This window comes from Pogona vitticeps, chromosome 5 (genome assembly GCF_051106095.1).
Source record: "Pogona vitticeps strain Pit_001003342236 chromosome 5, PviZW2.1, whole genome shotgun sequence".
Taxonomy (NCBI): Eukaryota; Metazoa; Chordata; class Lepidosauria; order Squamata; family Agamidae; genus Pogona; species Pogona vitticeps.
The window spans coordinates 2,625,932-2,639,585 of record NC_135787.1 but is presented as its reverse complement, the minus strand read 5'-3'; the positions used below and the strand labels follow the sequence as shown (position 1 = coordinate 2,639,585).

Here is a 13,654-nt window from a genome sequence, read left to right as displayed (position 1 = left end):
GTGGTCTTCCTTCCTTTTTCGTGTGATACAATTTCTTTGTTCGCAGTTTTACTCTACTACACACCAGGGAGTGATCAGTATCACAATCAGCACTCTGGTAGCTGCATGTGATCGTAACACTAGGAAGGCTAGAAAGTCTAGTGAGGATCAAATCGAGCTGATGCCAATGCTTGGATCTTGGATGTCTCCAGGAAACTCTGTGTTGCAGCTTCGTATTAAAGAACGTGTTGCTGACGCATAGACCATAATAACAGCAAAACTCCAGTAAGCGTTGGCCATTTTCGTTCATCTTTCCAATGCCAAAACGGCCTAGACAGGTGGGCCAAGAGTTGTGATCAGCACCAACTCTAGCGTTAAAGTCTCCAAGAATGAACAGTGCCTCTCTTTCAGGGACTTTTTTGATAGCAGCTGCCAGATCGTCATAGAATTTGTCTTTCGCTTCTGGAGTGGATGACAGTGTTGGTGCATATGCACTAATGAGGGTTACTGGTCCTGCTGATGAGTGGAGCTGCAGAGACAGGATTTTTTCACTCCCCACAGTAGGTGGAACAATGGATCTCAGAAGGGTGTTTCTGACTGCAAAGCCAACACCATACTCCCTGGTCTCACTTGATGGTTTTCCCTGCCAAAAGAATGAGAAGTTTTTTTCTTTGACAGATCCCGAGTTTGGCAGTCTTGTCTCTTGCAGGGCAACAATGTCCATCTGCAGTCTACTCAGTTCCATGTCAATGACAGCTGTCTTGCGCACATCGCCTATTTCTTGCAGGTCATCAGGAAAGCCGTAGTCAGGAAAGCCAGGGGTCATTGTCCGTACATTCCAGGTGCCCAGCTTTAGGGCAGAAGTTTTCTTATGATTGTTGCATGGTGCACAGTTATCGATCTGTTTCTTGGGTTTCACCCTAAACCCCACGCACCCCGTGAGGTTAACAGAACGTGGCGAGGTAGCACCTTATTGGCTGGGGGCTGCCCAGCTTAAGGCAGGCGGTATCTACCTATTGAGGTGCAATGACCTCTCCCACCATCAGAAGTAGCCCCTGGCGTCATGCTCTACGCCAATTGAGCAAAGACTTATAACCGGTAACTGCTACTTCCCGTGTTGTTTCAACGCTGTATGCGAAGCTGGAGTGTCCTCTCCAGAGCACGAAGCCTGGGTAAAATAGTATGGGCGATATGCTGTTACCCAAGCAGCAGATCCCTCCTCTCCACATCGCTGAAATAGTCCAGTGGAAAGGCAAGAGCCAATACAACTGGTTCCAGCAACGTTGCAGGAGTTGGCAGAATTGCCTCTGGGACTCCGGCTCCGGATTTTGCCTCGAGGTTATCTCCTGAAGCCCTTTCCATAAGTGGATATAGTCATAAGGCAGTGGAGGTTTGAAATTGGAGTTTTCCTTCTCCTAATGAGTGACCTCCAAAATGTCCTGTCATTAACAGCCATGTCCAGCTCTTGCAGACTCATGCATCTGGCTTCCTTTATGTCAGGGGTCTCAAACTTGCGGCCCGCGAGGCAATTGCGGCCCTTAGGATGAGAGTTTGTGGCCCCCGCCTTAATATGAAAGTTTAATGTTAGTGCGGCCTACGGGTTTGATATGTATGGCACTTTACAGTGTTGTGTGCGGAGCTGAACGAACCTACTAATCATGGTGGGGTATATGGTTCTCAGGGTTGGGACATCGGCCGGGCTTGATGCAAGCAGAGATACATTTCTCAAAGAGTGAAAGTTACAGCAGTGTTGCCATGGAGTGTTTTCTTCCGTGCCTGGCTTGCTGCCTTGTTTCTATTGGGCACACACGGACATTCGTCTCAGTGTGCTGCATTCACAACACTTCAACAAAAGTTTTTTAAGTTGCTGCCCAGTGGGACATTATACATGTGTGTGTGTGTGTGTGTGTGTTTCTATTTATACACACATGTCAATGGCACTTAGAGAGTTAATATAAGGTCTCTCTCTCTCTGACAAAATAAATTGAAGTAATGTGTATGCAGCAGGATAAAAGAAAAGTAAGGAACTCAATGCAGTCTCATATAGTCTGCAGTCACATAGCGACACCTGTCCATTGGCAATAATAGTCCCTAGTAACCCAGATCAATTATAGTGTTGCACCATTATTAGTGCATCATTGTTTTTTATTTGCATAGTGCTATTTGCATTGCCTCACACAATGAACATTTTATATACGTATTTCTATATGATGTAAAAGTAGTCAAAACAAATGACATCAACAATAGCATAGTGCCATTTCCGCTTCTTTTTCCTGTAACAACAGCACGGAGGATAACAGTCCGTGAGCAGTCGCCATGGTGTTCATGTCATCATGAAAGACATGAACATCGAGCGTAAAAACAAAGGAGATTGCTACCCGGCTTTTATCCACCGACCACCATGCTGTGGTTACAAGAAAAAGAAGTGAAAATGATGTTCTCCATGCATTGAGATGTTTGCTAAACGCTTGATTGAAACTTCAATGCAAAAGTGACACCAAGTGGAATTATATATAATACACATTCCCAGACATGTTTTTTTCAAAGCCTGCGGTGAAGAGAAAGGTTGGTGATGAGCACAGACGATTTCAGGAAAAGTGGGAAATGCAATATTTCTTTATTGAACACAGGGGCACCCCGACGTGTCTTATTTACACAGAGAAAGTTGCGGTACACAAGGAATACAATTTGAAACATCATTACACAACTGAGATTGATGTGGAAGCTTCAAATGGTGCAGAATGTGGTCTACAGATTACTTAGTAGAACGAGAAAAGACCAGTATATCTCTCCCACTCTGGCAGCCTTGCATGGGCTGCCCATTCGTTTCCACATTGACTTCAAAGTGTTAATGATGACATATAAACCCCTAAACGGTTTAGGACCTCGATATCTAGCAGAATGCCTTCTCCCACCTAGATCTACTCATGTCACTAGCTATAGCCAGGAAAGACAACTGAGAGGCCTAATGCCAAGAGAGGCCCAGAAAGAAAGAACAAGAAACTGGGCCTTGTATTCACGAAGGCTTTCACGGCCGGGATCTAATGGTTGTTGTGGGTTTTTCGGGCTCTTTGGCCATGTTCTGAAGGTTGTTCTTCCTAACGTTTCACAAGTCTCTGTGGCCAGCATCTTCAGAGGACAGCACTCTGTGCTCTGGTGTAGTTAGCTTGGGAGTGGAGTCTTTTATGTCTGTGAGATAGGCTTTTGTCTTTTTCTGTAAATTGGTGACTCTCTCCTACACTCTCCTCTCCTAACTCTCTAGCTTTCTCCATAATCCAGCGCATGTTAGCAATTTGGTCTCAAGTTCTTCTGCCCCTTTGAAATCTAGCTTGTACTTCTGGGAGTTCTCGGTCCACATACTACTGAAGCCTACCTTGTAGGATTTTGAGCATAACCTTGCTAGTTTTGAAATGAGTGTAATTGTACGGTAGTTGGAGCATTCTTTGGCACTGGCCTTCTTTGGGATTGGGATGTAGACTGATCTTTTCCAATCCTCTTGCCACTGCTGCGTTTTCCAAAGTTGCTAGCATATTGAGTGTAGCACCTTAACAGCGTCATCTTTTAAGAATTTATATAGTTTCATCTTACACAGAACCTAACAGACTCCATCTTTATATGACTACAAGTCCCAGTTCCCTTCAATTTCCTTACAGTGCCCAAATCAAGAGAAGCAACAGTGCCACTCTCTTCTGCTTTAGTCTGTCTTTGCTGGAGTACTGTGTTGGCTTCTGGACACCTGGTTTCAAAGGCCTGTCAAGATGGAATGTCAGGTCTTGGGAGGTGTTATGTTTGCTGCTGACACAAACCAATGGATTCAAATAACAAGAATTGGGGTTTTGGCTTCTTTCTTTATTTTAATTTTTAATTTATTTTTAAAGAATATAAAATACACACACATACACTCAAAAAAAATTAACAATTAGAGAACTTTCTTTCTTTCTCTCTGTCTTTCTTTTCTTTTCTTTTCTTTAACTTATATGCCGCCCACACTACCCAAAGTTCTCTGGGCAGCTTACAACAACTAAAATAGAGTAAAAAAAGATAAAACAATTAAAATACAATTGAAATGTATATACTCTAAAAACTTCATACATACATACATACATACATACATACATACATACATACATACATACATACATACATACATACATACATACATACATACATACATACATACATACATACATACATACATACATACATATTTATTTATTGCATTTATACGCCGCCCATCTAGTCAATTGACTGCTCTGGGCAGCTTCGGACATATATAATAAAACAGTATAAAATATAACAACATTATAAACAACAATACAGTGGTGCCTCGCTTAACAACGTTAATTCGTTCCAGCGAAAACGCTGTAGAGTGAAAACATCATAAAGCGAAATTAAAAAGCCCATTGAAACACAATGAAAACCATTCAATGCGTTCCAATGGGCTGAAAAACTCACAGTCCAGCGAAGATCCTCCATAGGGGCGGCACTTTTCGGTGCCTGTAGAGTGAGGAATCCATCCAAAAACACAGCGGGAAGCCATTTTGAGCACCCAGCAGCCATTTTGAAAACCTGACGATCAGCTGTTATGAACGTTGTAATGCGAAGAATCGGTTCCCGAAGCAGGGAACCAATCTTCGCAAAGCAAAAAAGCCCCATTTAAAACATCGTTTTGTGATCGCAATTGTGAACGCAAAAACATCGTAGTGAAGCTGATTCGTCGTTATACAGGGCAATCGTTAAGCGGCGAATGACGGTAATCAAATTATTCAAAATGGAAAGAGATAAGAGAAAGTAAATCAATTAATTATACATACATACAAAGTGCCCCCTCTCCACCAGGATGCTTTGAAGATGGGCTGCATTTATTTCATTTACAATGTCCCTTTTCCCTTCCAAGGGACGTGGTGGTGCTGCGGGCTAAACTGCAGAAGCCTGTGCTGCAGGGTCAGAAGACCAAGCAGTCGTAAGATCGAATCCATGAGACAGAGTGAGCTCCCGTTGCTTTGTCCCAGCTCCCACCAACCTAGCAGTTCGAAAGCATGCAAATGCAAGTAGATAAATAGGGACCACTTCGGTGGGAAGGTAACAGTGTTCTGTGTCTAGGTCAGACTGGCCATGTGACCACGGAAGATTGTCTTCGGACTAACGCTGGTTCTGTGGCTTGGAAACGGGGATGAGCACCGCCCCCTAGAGTCGAACACGACTGGACAAAAATTGTGAAGGGGAACCTTTACCTTTACTTTCCCCTTCCAAAACGGCCTTGATTCTTTTGATTGTACATGACCCCTCCCTTTAATTAATACATATTCAAAAACAGTCCCTTGGTAAAGATAAAAGTTCCCCTTGACAATTTGTCCAGTCGTGTCCAACTCTAGGGGTCACATGGTAATCCTCCGTGGTCACATGGCCAGCGTGACTAGACACGGAATGCCATTTACCTTCCCACCGAGGTGGTACCTATTTATCTACTCGCATTTTTGCATTTTGCATGCTTTCAAACTCCATGGATTGTATCTTACGACTGCTGGTCTTCCGACCTTGCAGCACACAGGCTTTGGCGGTTTAACCCTCAGCACCACCACAGTCCCTAATGATCTCTAAAGGTAATTTTGTTTCCAACCCCTTTTTAAACTTAATATCACAAGTTAATCATCAATAACAGTATTCCACACTTCTTTATATCATTCATTTTATTGTAATTCATGCTTTAATTTCCAGTTTTCTTGCTGCAGATATAAAATTTGTCAGTTCTTTTACTGTTCTGTTCCACTGCTCGTTATAAAATACTGATAACAGTGCTAATCTCAGTGTAAGCTCTACATTTAACTCATGTTTCATTAAGTTCATCAAAAACCTAAAATTTCATTATTTTTTTACATTCCATCACATATTAAAATAAGCACCTATATATGTATCGCATTTCCAGCATAAATTTTAAAAATTGCCATCCGTACAATTCAGTTTTACCAGAGTGAAATACCAATTCCAAATCAGTTTATAATTTTATTTTATTTTTACATTTTTACACTATTTTATCCGAAATATTTCCCCAAACATCAGTATTTATTTTTCTTCGCAAAGCCACTTCCCATGATGCCTTAAGCATTTCATGTTGGTCTTCTCCTTCTATTGGTGTCTTATCAATTTTATTTACCAATCTTCTTCTTAACTTATCATCTTGCTTTTCTCTTAATATAACCAAATTTCAAAATATCACTGTTTGCCATTTTCCCCAAACCATTTTTACTCCACTGTTCCAGTTGGGTTTCAGCTGGCTGGATAGCTCAGTGGTTTAGGTATCTAGCTGCGGAGCAAGAGGTTGGGAGTTCAATTCCCCACTTTGCCTCCTATGACTAGAGCCAGCTTGTACGGTGTTGGGCAAGCTGCTCAGTCCCATGACACCCCCAGAAGAAGAGAAGGATAAACCTGGGAAACCTTGAAAAGGGTCACCATATATCATAATTCATGTGATGGCACATGATTATTATTAATGGGGCTTTTAAGGTAAGTGAGATATTTAAAGTGTGGTTTTGACAATTCACCCCTCCCTCCTTCTGCAGGGAGTTATTATGGCTAAATGGGGATATGAACCCAGGTCTTCTGAATCCTAGCTCATCAATCTATCCACTATACCACACTTCTATATACTGCATAAGATCCATACAGGTTTTATACAACATGAAACAAGAACAACTTCTTGAGCAAATGGAGGACTTTCCAGATTTCATACACAAATGATGCTAAATTTCCATTGTATGCCTTCCTTCTAGCTGAAGATAAATTGTTCACTGTCAAGGAGAACAAGTGTTTAACAAAGAAGAAAAGCATATCTGCCAGGGCAGAAGCAGATTTCACAGACAGGTTATCATTAGACCTAAAAGCACATTAATGTTGGAGAGAATTGTTTCAGACAAATTTTCAGGTCTGGAAAATTAGATTTTAAACAAATCCTGTGCTTGTCCTTCAGATGAACAGCAAAAAAAGCAAACTAATTTGCAAATTGCACAAGTGACCTCAAAAGTTATGTAACACAAAGAGCACAAATTGTGCAAAATGATCTTTGCTCCATCTCCAAAGATGCTGAATGAATTTGATTATAGTATCATAGAATAATGGAGCAGAAAAAGGTCTATAAACTATCAGGTCCAGCCCCCTGCTCAAGACAGGAATCCAAATCAAGTATATCTGATGGTTGTCCAGTTTTCTCTTGAATGCCTCCAGTGTTGGAGCAATCACCATTTTGTTGTGCACTAAGGCCATTAAGCACACACACAAGGGGTGGGGGAGCAGCTAATCACTAAGGGAAAGCTTTCCTGGAGAGAAAATCTTCACCTGCTTGCACAAGGCCAACAAAGATGGGGTCAGCCTGGCTTCCTGTGGGAAGGAGTTCCAAAGTCTGGGAGTGGCAACAGATTCTCAACCTAAAATCGCTGTTATCCTTGCCAATATAACCACTGCCAACTGAGAGTGCTGCAATGGATAGAATCAATTCTGAGTCTCCAAATGGGTTTATTTGTATGCCCTCCCCCCTCCCGAGCAGGTAGTCTGCTGCTTAGAGTTTTCCTCTTGCTATGTACATTTCAGGATCAGATACATTTCACTGCAACCTAGTCCTACCCAAGAGACTGAACTGTTTGAAAACCATGATTCACCCCATAATTTCACTCTTTAATTTTCTATTTGGGTAAAAGGCATATGGCACTGTAGCATCAGTTGAATAATGGGTATAATAAAGAGGTTGCCAAAAAGTGGAGATGAGAAGAACCACAGGGGGAGAAAAGGTATTGCTACAATATGGATTTAGAAGAATGTAAACATCCAGTCTGAATTGATTAATGCTGGTCTTCTTTTTAGATTCTGGGCTGAAGGTCTCTCGACTACGGCTTATGCTACACCAGAGAGGCCAAACTGTATTAGGATAAATATTGACTGCACAACACCAAGAAAATGTTGGACTGATCTAAAATGCAATCTTTTGGGACGGTCAATCTGTAAGATGAAGCCTCTGAAAAAATGGATAAACTGATGATGTAGCTTAACAGTGATAGGATGGTATTCTGTACTTGCTGTGAAAATACAAGACTGGATGAGCCCCACCATTCAAACTACAGACACCACTATCAACTTGTGAGGCTACCAAACTCATGTCTTGAAGAAGCTCTCTGACATCAGCATTCAAAACCACCTGTCTTGAAAATTCATTTTGCAATCTGAGTTAGATGGCTATAAAGCTGGAGTTGAAGATATGTTCAGTCTGTTTTAATTGCATGCACAGATGATGAGTTCAGGGCGGAAAGTTGGTTTGGAAACTTTAGAGCAGTAATTCTCAAGCTTTTTTCAAAGTGCAACCCTCTCTTATAAGAGCCAAGTAACATGTGACCACCACTCCCACCAGGTTTGCATAAAAAGGCATTTTAAATGTGGGTAAAGACTTCCTTTCTCAGAAAGTAGAAGCTTATCTCTCCCCCAAAGGGCCTTTTCCAATACATACACACACATGCTACCTTTAATATTTCACTCTGAAAGGTCAACAAAAATTATTTAACAAGGGTTGGAGCACAAGTAAGGTGACGTGCAACCCTCAGAAAAAACTTTTTGACACCCTTGGGGTCACAACTCCCAGGTTGGAAAACACTGCTTTAGAGCTCTGGAGAAGGGATTTCTTTGGTTCAGAGCTTAGAATAGGCACCATGTTTCAGTTCAGTTCTAAAGAGATCCCCAATTATGTCTGTTTCCTGAAGGTCTGGACATCTCCTTGTTGATAATAATGGTGAAAGCAACATGTAACTGTAATGTTTGGTCAGAATCCAGCAAGATTTCAGACTGTCATACTAGTCCCTTTTGAAAAGACAATCTGTCCTTCCAGTGAGCACTCAGGGTTGATTTCCTTTAGAATTGATAGGTTTGTTCTCCTTGCAGTCCAGGGGACTCTCAAGAGCCTCCTCAAGCACCACAATTCAAAGGCATCAATTCTTCGGCGGTCTGCTTTCTTTATGGTCCAGCCCTCACATCCATACATCACAACAGGAAAAACCATAGCTTTGACTATTCGGACTTTTGTTGGCAAGGTGATGTCTCTGCTTTTTAAGATGCTGTCAAGGTTTGTCATCGCTTTCCTCCCCAGAAGCAGGCGTCTTTTAATTTCGTGGCTGCTGTCTCAATCTGCAGTGATCATGGAGCCCAAGAAAGTAAAATCTGTCACTGCCTCCATATCTTTCCCTTCTATTTGCCAGGAGGTGATGGCACCAGTGGCCATGATCTTAGTTTTTTTGATGTTGAGTTTCAGACCGTTTTTTGCACTCTCCTCTTTCACCCTCATTACAAGGTTCTTTAATTCCTCCTCACTTTCTGCCAGCAGAGTGGTATCATCTGCATATCTGAGATGGTTGATATTTCTTCCGGCAATCTTAATTCCGGCTTAATACCTGACTAGCTCAGTGGTTTTTCCTACTCTTCAGTTTAAGCTTGACTTTTCCTATGAAAAGCTAATGATCAGAGCCACAATCAGCTCCAGGTCCTGTTTTTGATGACTGTATAGAGCTTCTCCATCTTTGGCTGCAGAGAATATAATCAATCTGATTTCGGTATTGTCCATCTGGTGATTTCTATGTGCAGAATCACCTCCTGTGTTGCTGGAAAAGAGCGTTTGTGATTACCAGCTTATTCTCTTGACAAAACTCTATTAGCCTTTGCTCTGCTTCGTTTTGAACTCCAAGGCCAAACTTTCCTGTTGTTCCTTTTATATTTCTTTGGTGTCAGTTCTAAAAGGTGTTATAAGTCTTCATAAAGTTGGTCAATTTCAGTCTCTTCAGCATTGGTGGTTGGTGCATAAACTTGGATTACTGTGATGTTGAAAGGTCTGCCTTGGATTCATATTGAAAGCCGTCTAGAGTGGTCTTTTAGGCCAGATGGGTGGGATATGTATAAATCAATCAATCAATCAATCAATCAATCAATCAATCAATCAATCAATCAATCAATCAATCAATCAATCAATCAATCATTCTATCATTTTTGAGACTGTATCCCAGTACAACTTTCCCCACTCTTTTGTTGACTATGAGGGCTACTCCATTCCTTCTATGGGATTCTTGACCACAATAGTAGATATGGTAATCGTCTATTTGAAAAAATAGAGAATCATAGACCTAGAATGTAATCTAAGGACCCTCTAGTCCAGCTATGTGCTCATTTTTTAATTTAGGCATCCTTCAGTCTCAAGAGACTATGGTGACGTGCTCTGAAAAGAAGACTTGGAACAGTGTCTAGTGTGGCTGAGAAGGCCAATTCGAGAGTGACAATCCCTTTCACACTAAAGACAAATGCAATCAGTCCCCTGTCCAGCTCCCTGATTCTGCTAGTTTCAGGACTGCCTCTTTGCCTCGGCCTGCTGGACAAGCGTCTCTTCAAATTGGGAGAGGCCATGCTGCACCACCTGCCTCCAGGCTGAACGCTCAGATGTCAAGGTTGCCCATCTGTTGAGGTCCATTTCCAAGGCCTTCAGATCCTGCTTACAGATATCCTTGTATCGCAGCTATGGTCTCCATCTGGTTTTTGTTGCTGCCTCCTGTACAATGTTACAAGCCTCTATCCAAAGTTCTTCAGGCACTCTGTCCACCAAATTGAGTTCCTTAAATCTGTTCTTCACTTCCACTGTGCATTCATAAGGGATTTGGTTTAGATTATACCTGACTTTTTGTTGTTTAGTCGTTTAGTCGTGTCCGACTCTTCGTGACCCCATGGACCAGAGCACACCAGGCCCTCCTATCTTCCACTGCCTCCCGGAGGTCTGTCAGTTTCATGTTGGTTGCTTCGCAGACACTGTCCAGCCATCTCATCCTCAGTCGTCCCCTTCTCCTCTTGCTGTCACACTTTCCTAACATCAAGGTCTTTTCCAAGGAGTCTTCTCTTCTCATCAGATGGCCAAAGTACTGGAGCCTCAGCTTCAGAATCTGTCCTTTCTAGGTTTGTCATCACTTTCCTCCCAAGAAGCAGGCATCTTTTAATTTCGTGGCTGCTGTCTCCATCTGCAGTGATCATGGAGCCCAAGAAAGTAAAATCTGTCACTGCCTCCATATATTCCCCTTCTATTTCCCAGGAGGTGATGGGACCAGTAGCCATTATCTTAGGTTTTTTGATGTTGAGTTTCAGACCGTTTTTGCACCCTCCTCTTTCATCCTCATTACAAGGTTCTTTTCCTTCTCACTTTCTGCTATCAGAGTGGTATGATCTGCATATCGAAGGTTGTTGATATTTCTTCCGGCTTGGGATTCCTCCAGTCCAGCCTTCCGCGTGATGTATTCTGCATATAAGTTAAATAAGCAGGGGGACAATATACAGCCTTGTCGTATTCCTTTCCCAATTTTGAACCAATGAGTTGTTCCATATCCAGTTCTAACTATTGCTTCCTGTCCCACATATAGGTTTCTCAGGAGATAGATAAGGTGGTCAGGCACTCCCATTAAGTACTAGTTCCCTTCTATATGGCACTGGTTAGGGCTTATCTTGAGCACTGTGTCCACTTCTGGACACCTCACTTCAAGAAGGATGCTAACAAATTGGAACAACTTCAGAGGAGGGTGACAAGGATGGTAAGGGGGGGTGGAGATCAAGCCCAAGAAAAAACTTCAGGTATTCTGAAGGAGATCAACCCTGACTGCTCACTGGAAGGACAGATCCTGAAGCTGAGGCTCCAATACTTTGGCCATCTCATGAGAAGAGTAGACTCTCTGGAAAAGACCCTGATGTTGGGAAAGTGTGAAGGCAAGAGGAGAAGGGGACGACATAGGATGGGATGGTTGGACCGTGTCATCGAAGCTACAAACATGAATTTGACCCAACTCGTGGAGGCTGTGGAAGACAGGAGGGTCTGGCGTGCTCTGGTCCATGGGGTCACGTAGAGTCGGACATGAGTTAACGACTTAACAACATCAAGCCTTGAGAAAAGTAGACTGAGAGGTGATATGATAGCACTTTTCAAATAGCTGAAAGGCTGACACACAGAAGAGGGCAGGATCTGTTCTTGATCATCCCAGCCAGAGTCATGACGCACAGCAAGTAAAAAATATATATATTAGACTAATGATATAAACCAAAACATGGATATGTAAAAAGTAATGATATACATATACAGTATTATGTGAATAGATCAACTCAATGAAACCAGTATGCAAGCACACAAACCTGAACCATGAACATGTGATAGTACAAAGCCTTTGTTTATTAGAATAAAGGAATAGGTCAAAGCAGAAAAATCCAGTCTTATGAAGCAGCAGGACTCATAAGGATTTAAAATGAGACCGATGTGTTTAGGCTGCATGCCCAGGAGTGCACCAAACAGCTCCTAAACGAGCAGCAGTGGCTGCCATAACTTAAGCACTTTTTCTTCTACAGTCATAAATAAGTGATAAAATACTATAACTGCAAACATCTAGGGTGTTTGCAACATAGTTTAAAAAAAAAATTAATATTAGGTTCTGGTGCAGTGTCTTCCCACCACACCTTCCCATCTGTACTTTTCTCATTGAAAATTCTGTTCTCTCCTGCCTGTTCATTTCTCTCCCTCCCAGACAACAGTAAAAGTTCAGAAAAAGTCTCACTCCTTTATTCTCTTTCCTCATATGGCAAAGGGACCAAGCAAAATGGCTCCCATCTGGAACATTAGCTGGACAGAGCAAGCAACCAATAAGGGAACAGTAGGAACAGTGTCAGAGTGGGTTCTGGAATGTTTTACATCACAGGGAAAGGTGGCTGAAGCTGCAGAAGAAAAGACCTGTGTAATAAGGAAAAAGGTGAGGCTGGGAGAAGAAAAAATGGCAGTGCCATGAGATCTAAATAGGACTTACCCTGGGGTGTGGTAGCAGAGTGGAGTATTTATTGTCAGCTTCTTTAGCTATTCGTGACTAGCAGCAGGCCTGTAGTTACTTGGTCAACAAGGGTCCCTGCAGTCATTCAGGAGAAGGCATGATCCACACATAGGAGAAAGAGCATTATTTACAAACAAAGCACAGCAGAGCACAACAGATGTACAGCACAGACAAGAAATAGGTAAAGGATGCTAAGGTGTTCTGTATCTTAAATACAGCTTTCTGCTAATCACCAAGGACAGCACATCACTGGCCTGAACTTTTCTTTGGGTAACCAATATACCCTCTACATGGATTGCTGCCTTGTCATGGTGAAGGGGCTTAAGTAATTAAGAAAAGCTATGGGCTATGCCGTGCAGGGACACCCAAGACGGACAGGTAATAGTGCAGGTAAAGGTAAATGTAAAGGTTCCCCTTGACAATTTTTGTCCAGTCGTGTTCGACTCTACGGGACGGTGCTCATCCCCGTTTCCAAGCCATAGAGCCAGCGTTTTGTCCGAAGACAATCTTCCGTGGTCACATGGCCAGTGCGACCTAGACACGGAACGCTGTAACCTTCCCACCAAGGTGGTCCCTATCAATCTACTTGCATTTGCATGCTTTCGAACCGCTAGGTTGGCGGGAGCTGGGACAAGTGACAGGCGCTCACTCCGTCACGTGGATTCGATCTTACGACTGCTTGGTCTTCTGACCCTCCAGCACAGGCTTCTGCGGTTTAGCCCACAGCGTCACCATGTCCCTTGCAGACTTCTGACTAAACATGATCCACCTGGAGGAGGAACTGGCAAGCCACTCCAGGATCTTTGCAA

The 13,654-nt window shown here is 42.5% G+C and overlaps 1 protein-coding gene and 1 long non-coding RNA gene across 3 annotated transcripts in view; one reads left to right on the top strand and one right to left on the bottom strand.

Moving 5' to 3' along the window:
* The window catches only part of LOC110071156 (C-type lectin domain family 10 member A), a 40,715-nt gene extending 32,497 nt beyond the window's left edge, over positions 1-8,218 (top strand). Inside the window, exon 9 of one of the 2 annotated variants that reach the window (XM_078394422.1) lies at positions 7,834-8,218. In XM_078394422.1, coding sequence (XP_078250548.1) covers positions 7,834-8,005 — 172 coding nt within the window. In that variant the 3' untranslated portion in view covers positions 8,006-8,218. The remainder of the gene's footprint in view (positions 1-7,833) is intronic. The other variant, XM_073002171.2, reaches the window with a different exon arrangement.
* On the bottom strand, positions 3,907-12,923 carry LOC144589566 (uncharacterized). The gene is made up of 2 exons (XR_013545742.1): positions 12,825-12,923; positions 3,907-4,000 (listed from the first exon to the last, which is right to left on the bottom strand). It is a non-coding gene; the product is annotated as an uncharacterized LOC144589566 (long non-coding RNA).
* Positions 12,924-13,654: the final 731 nt, after the last annotated feature.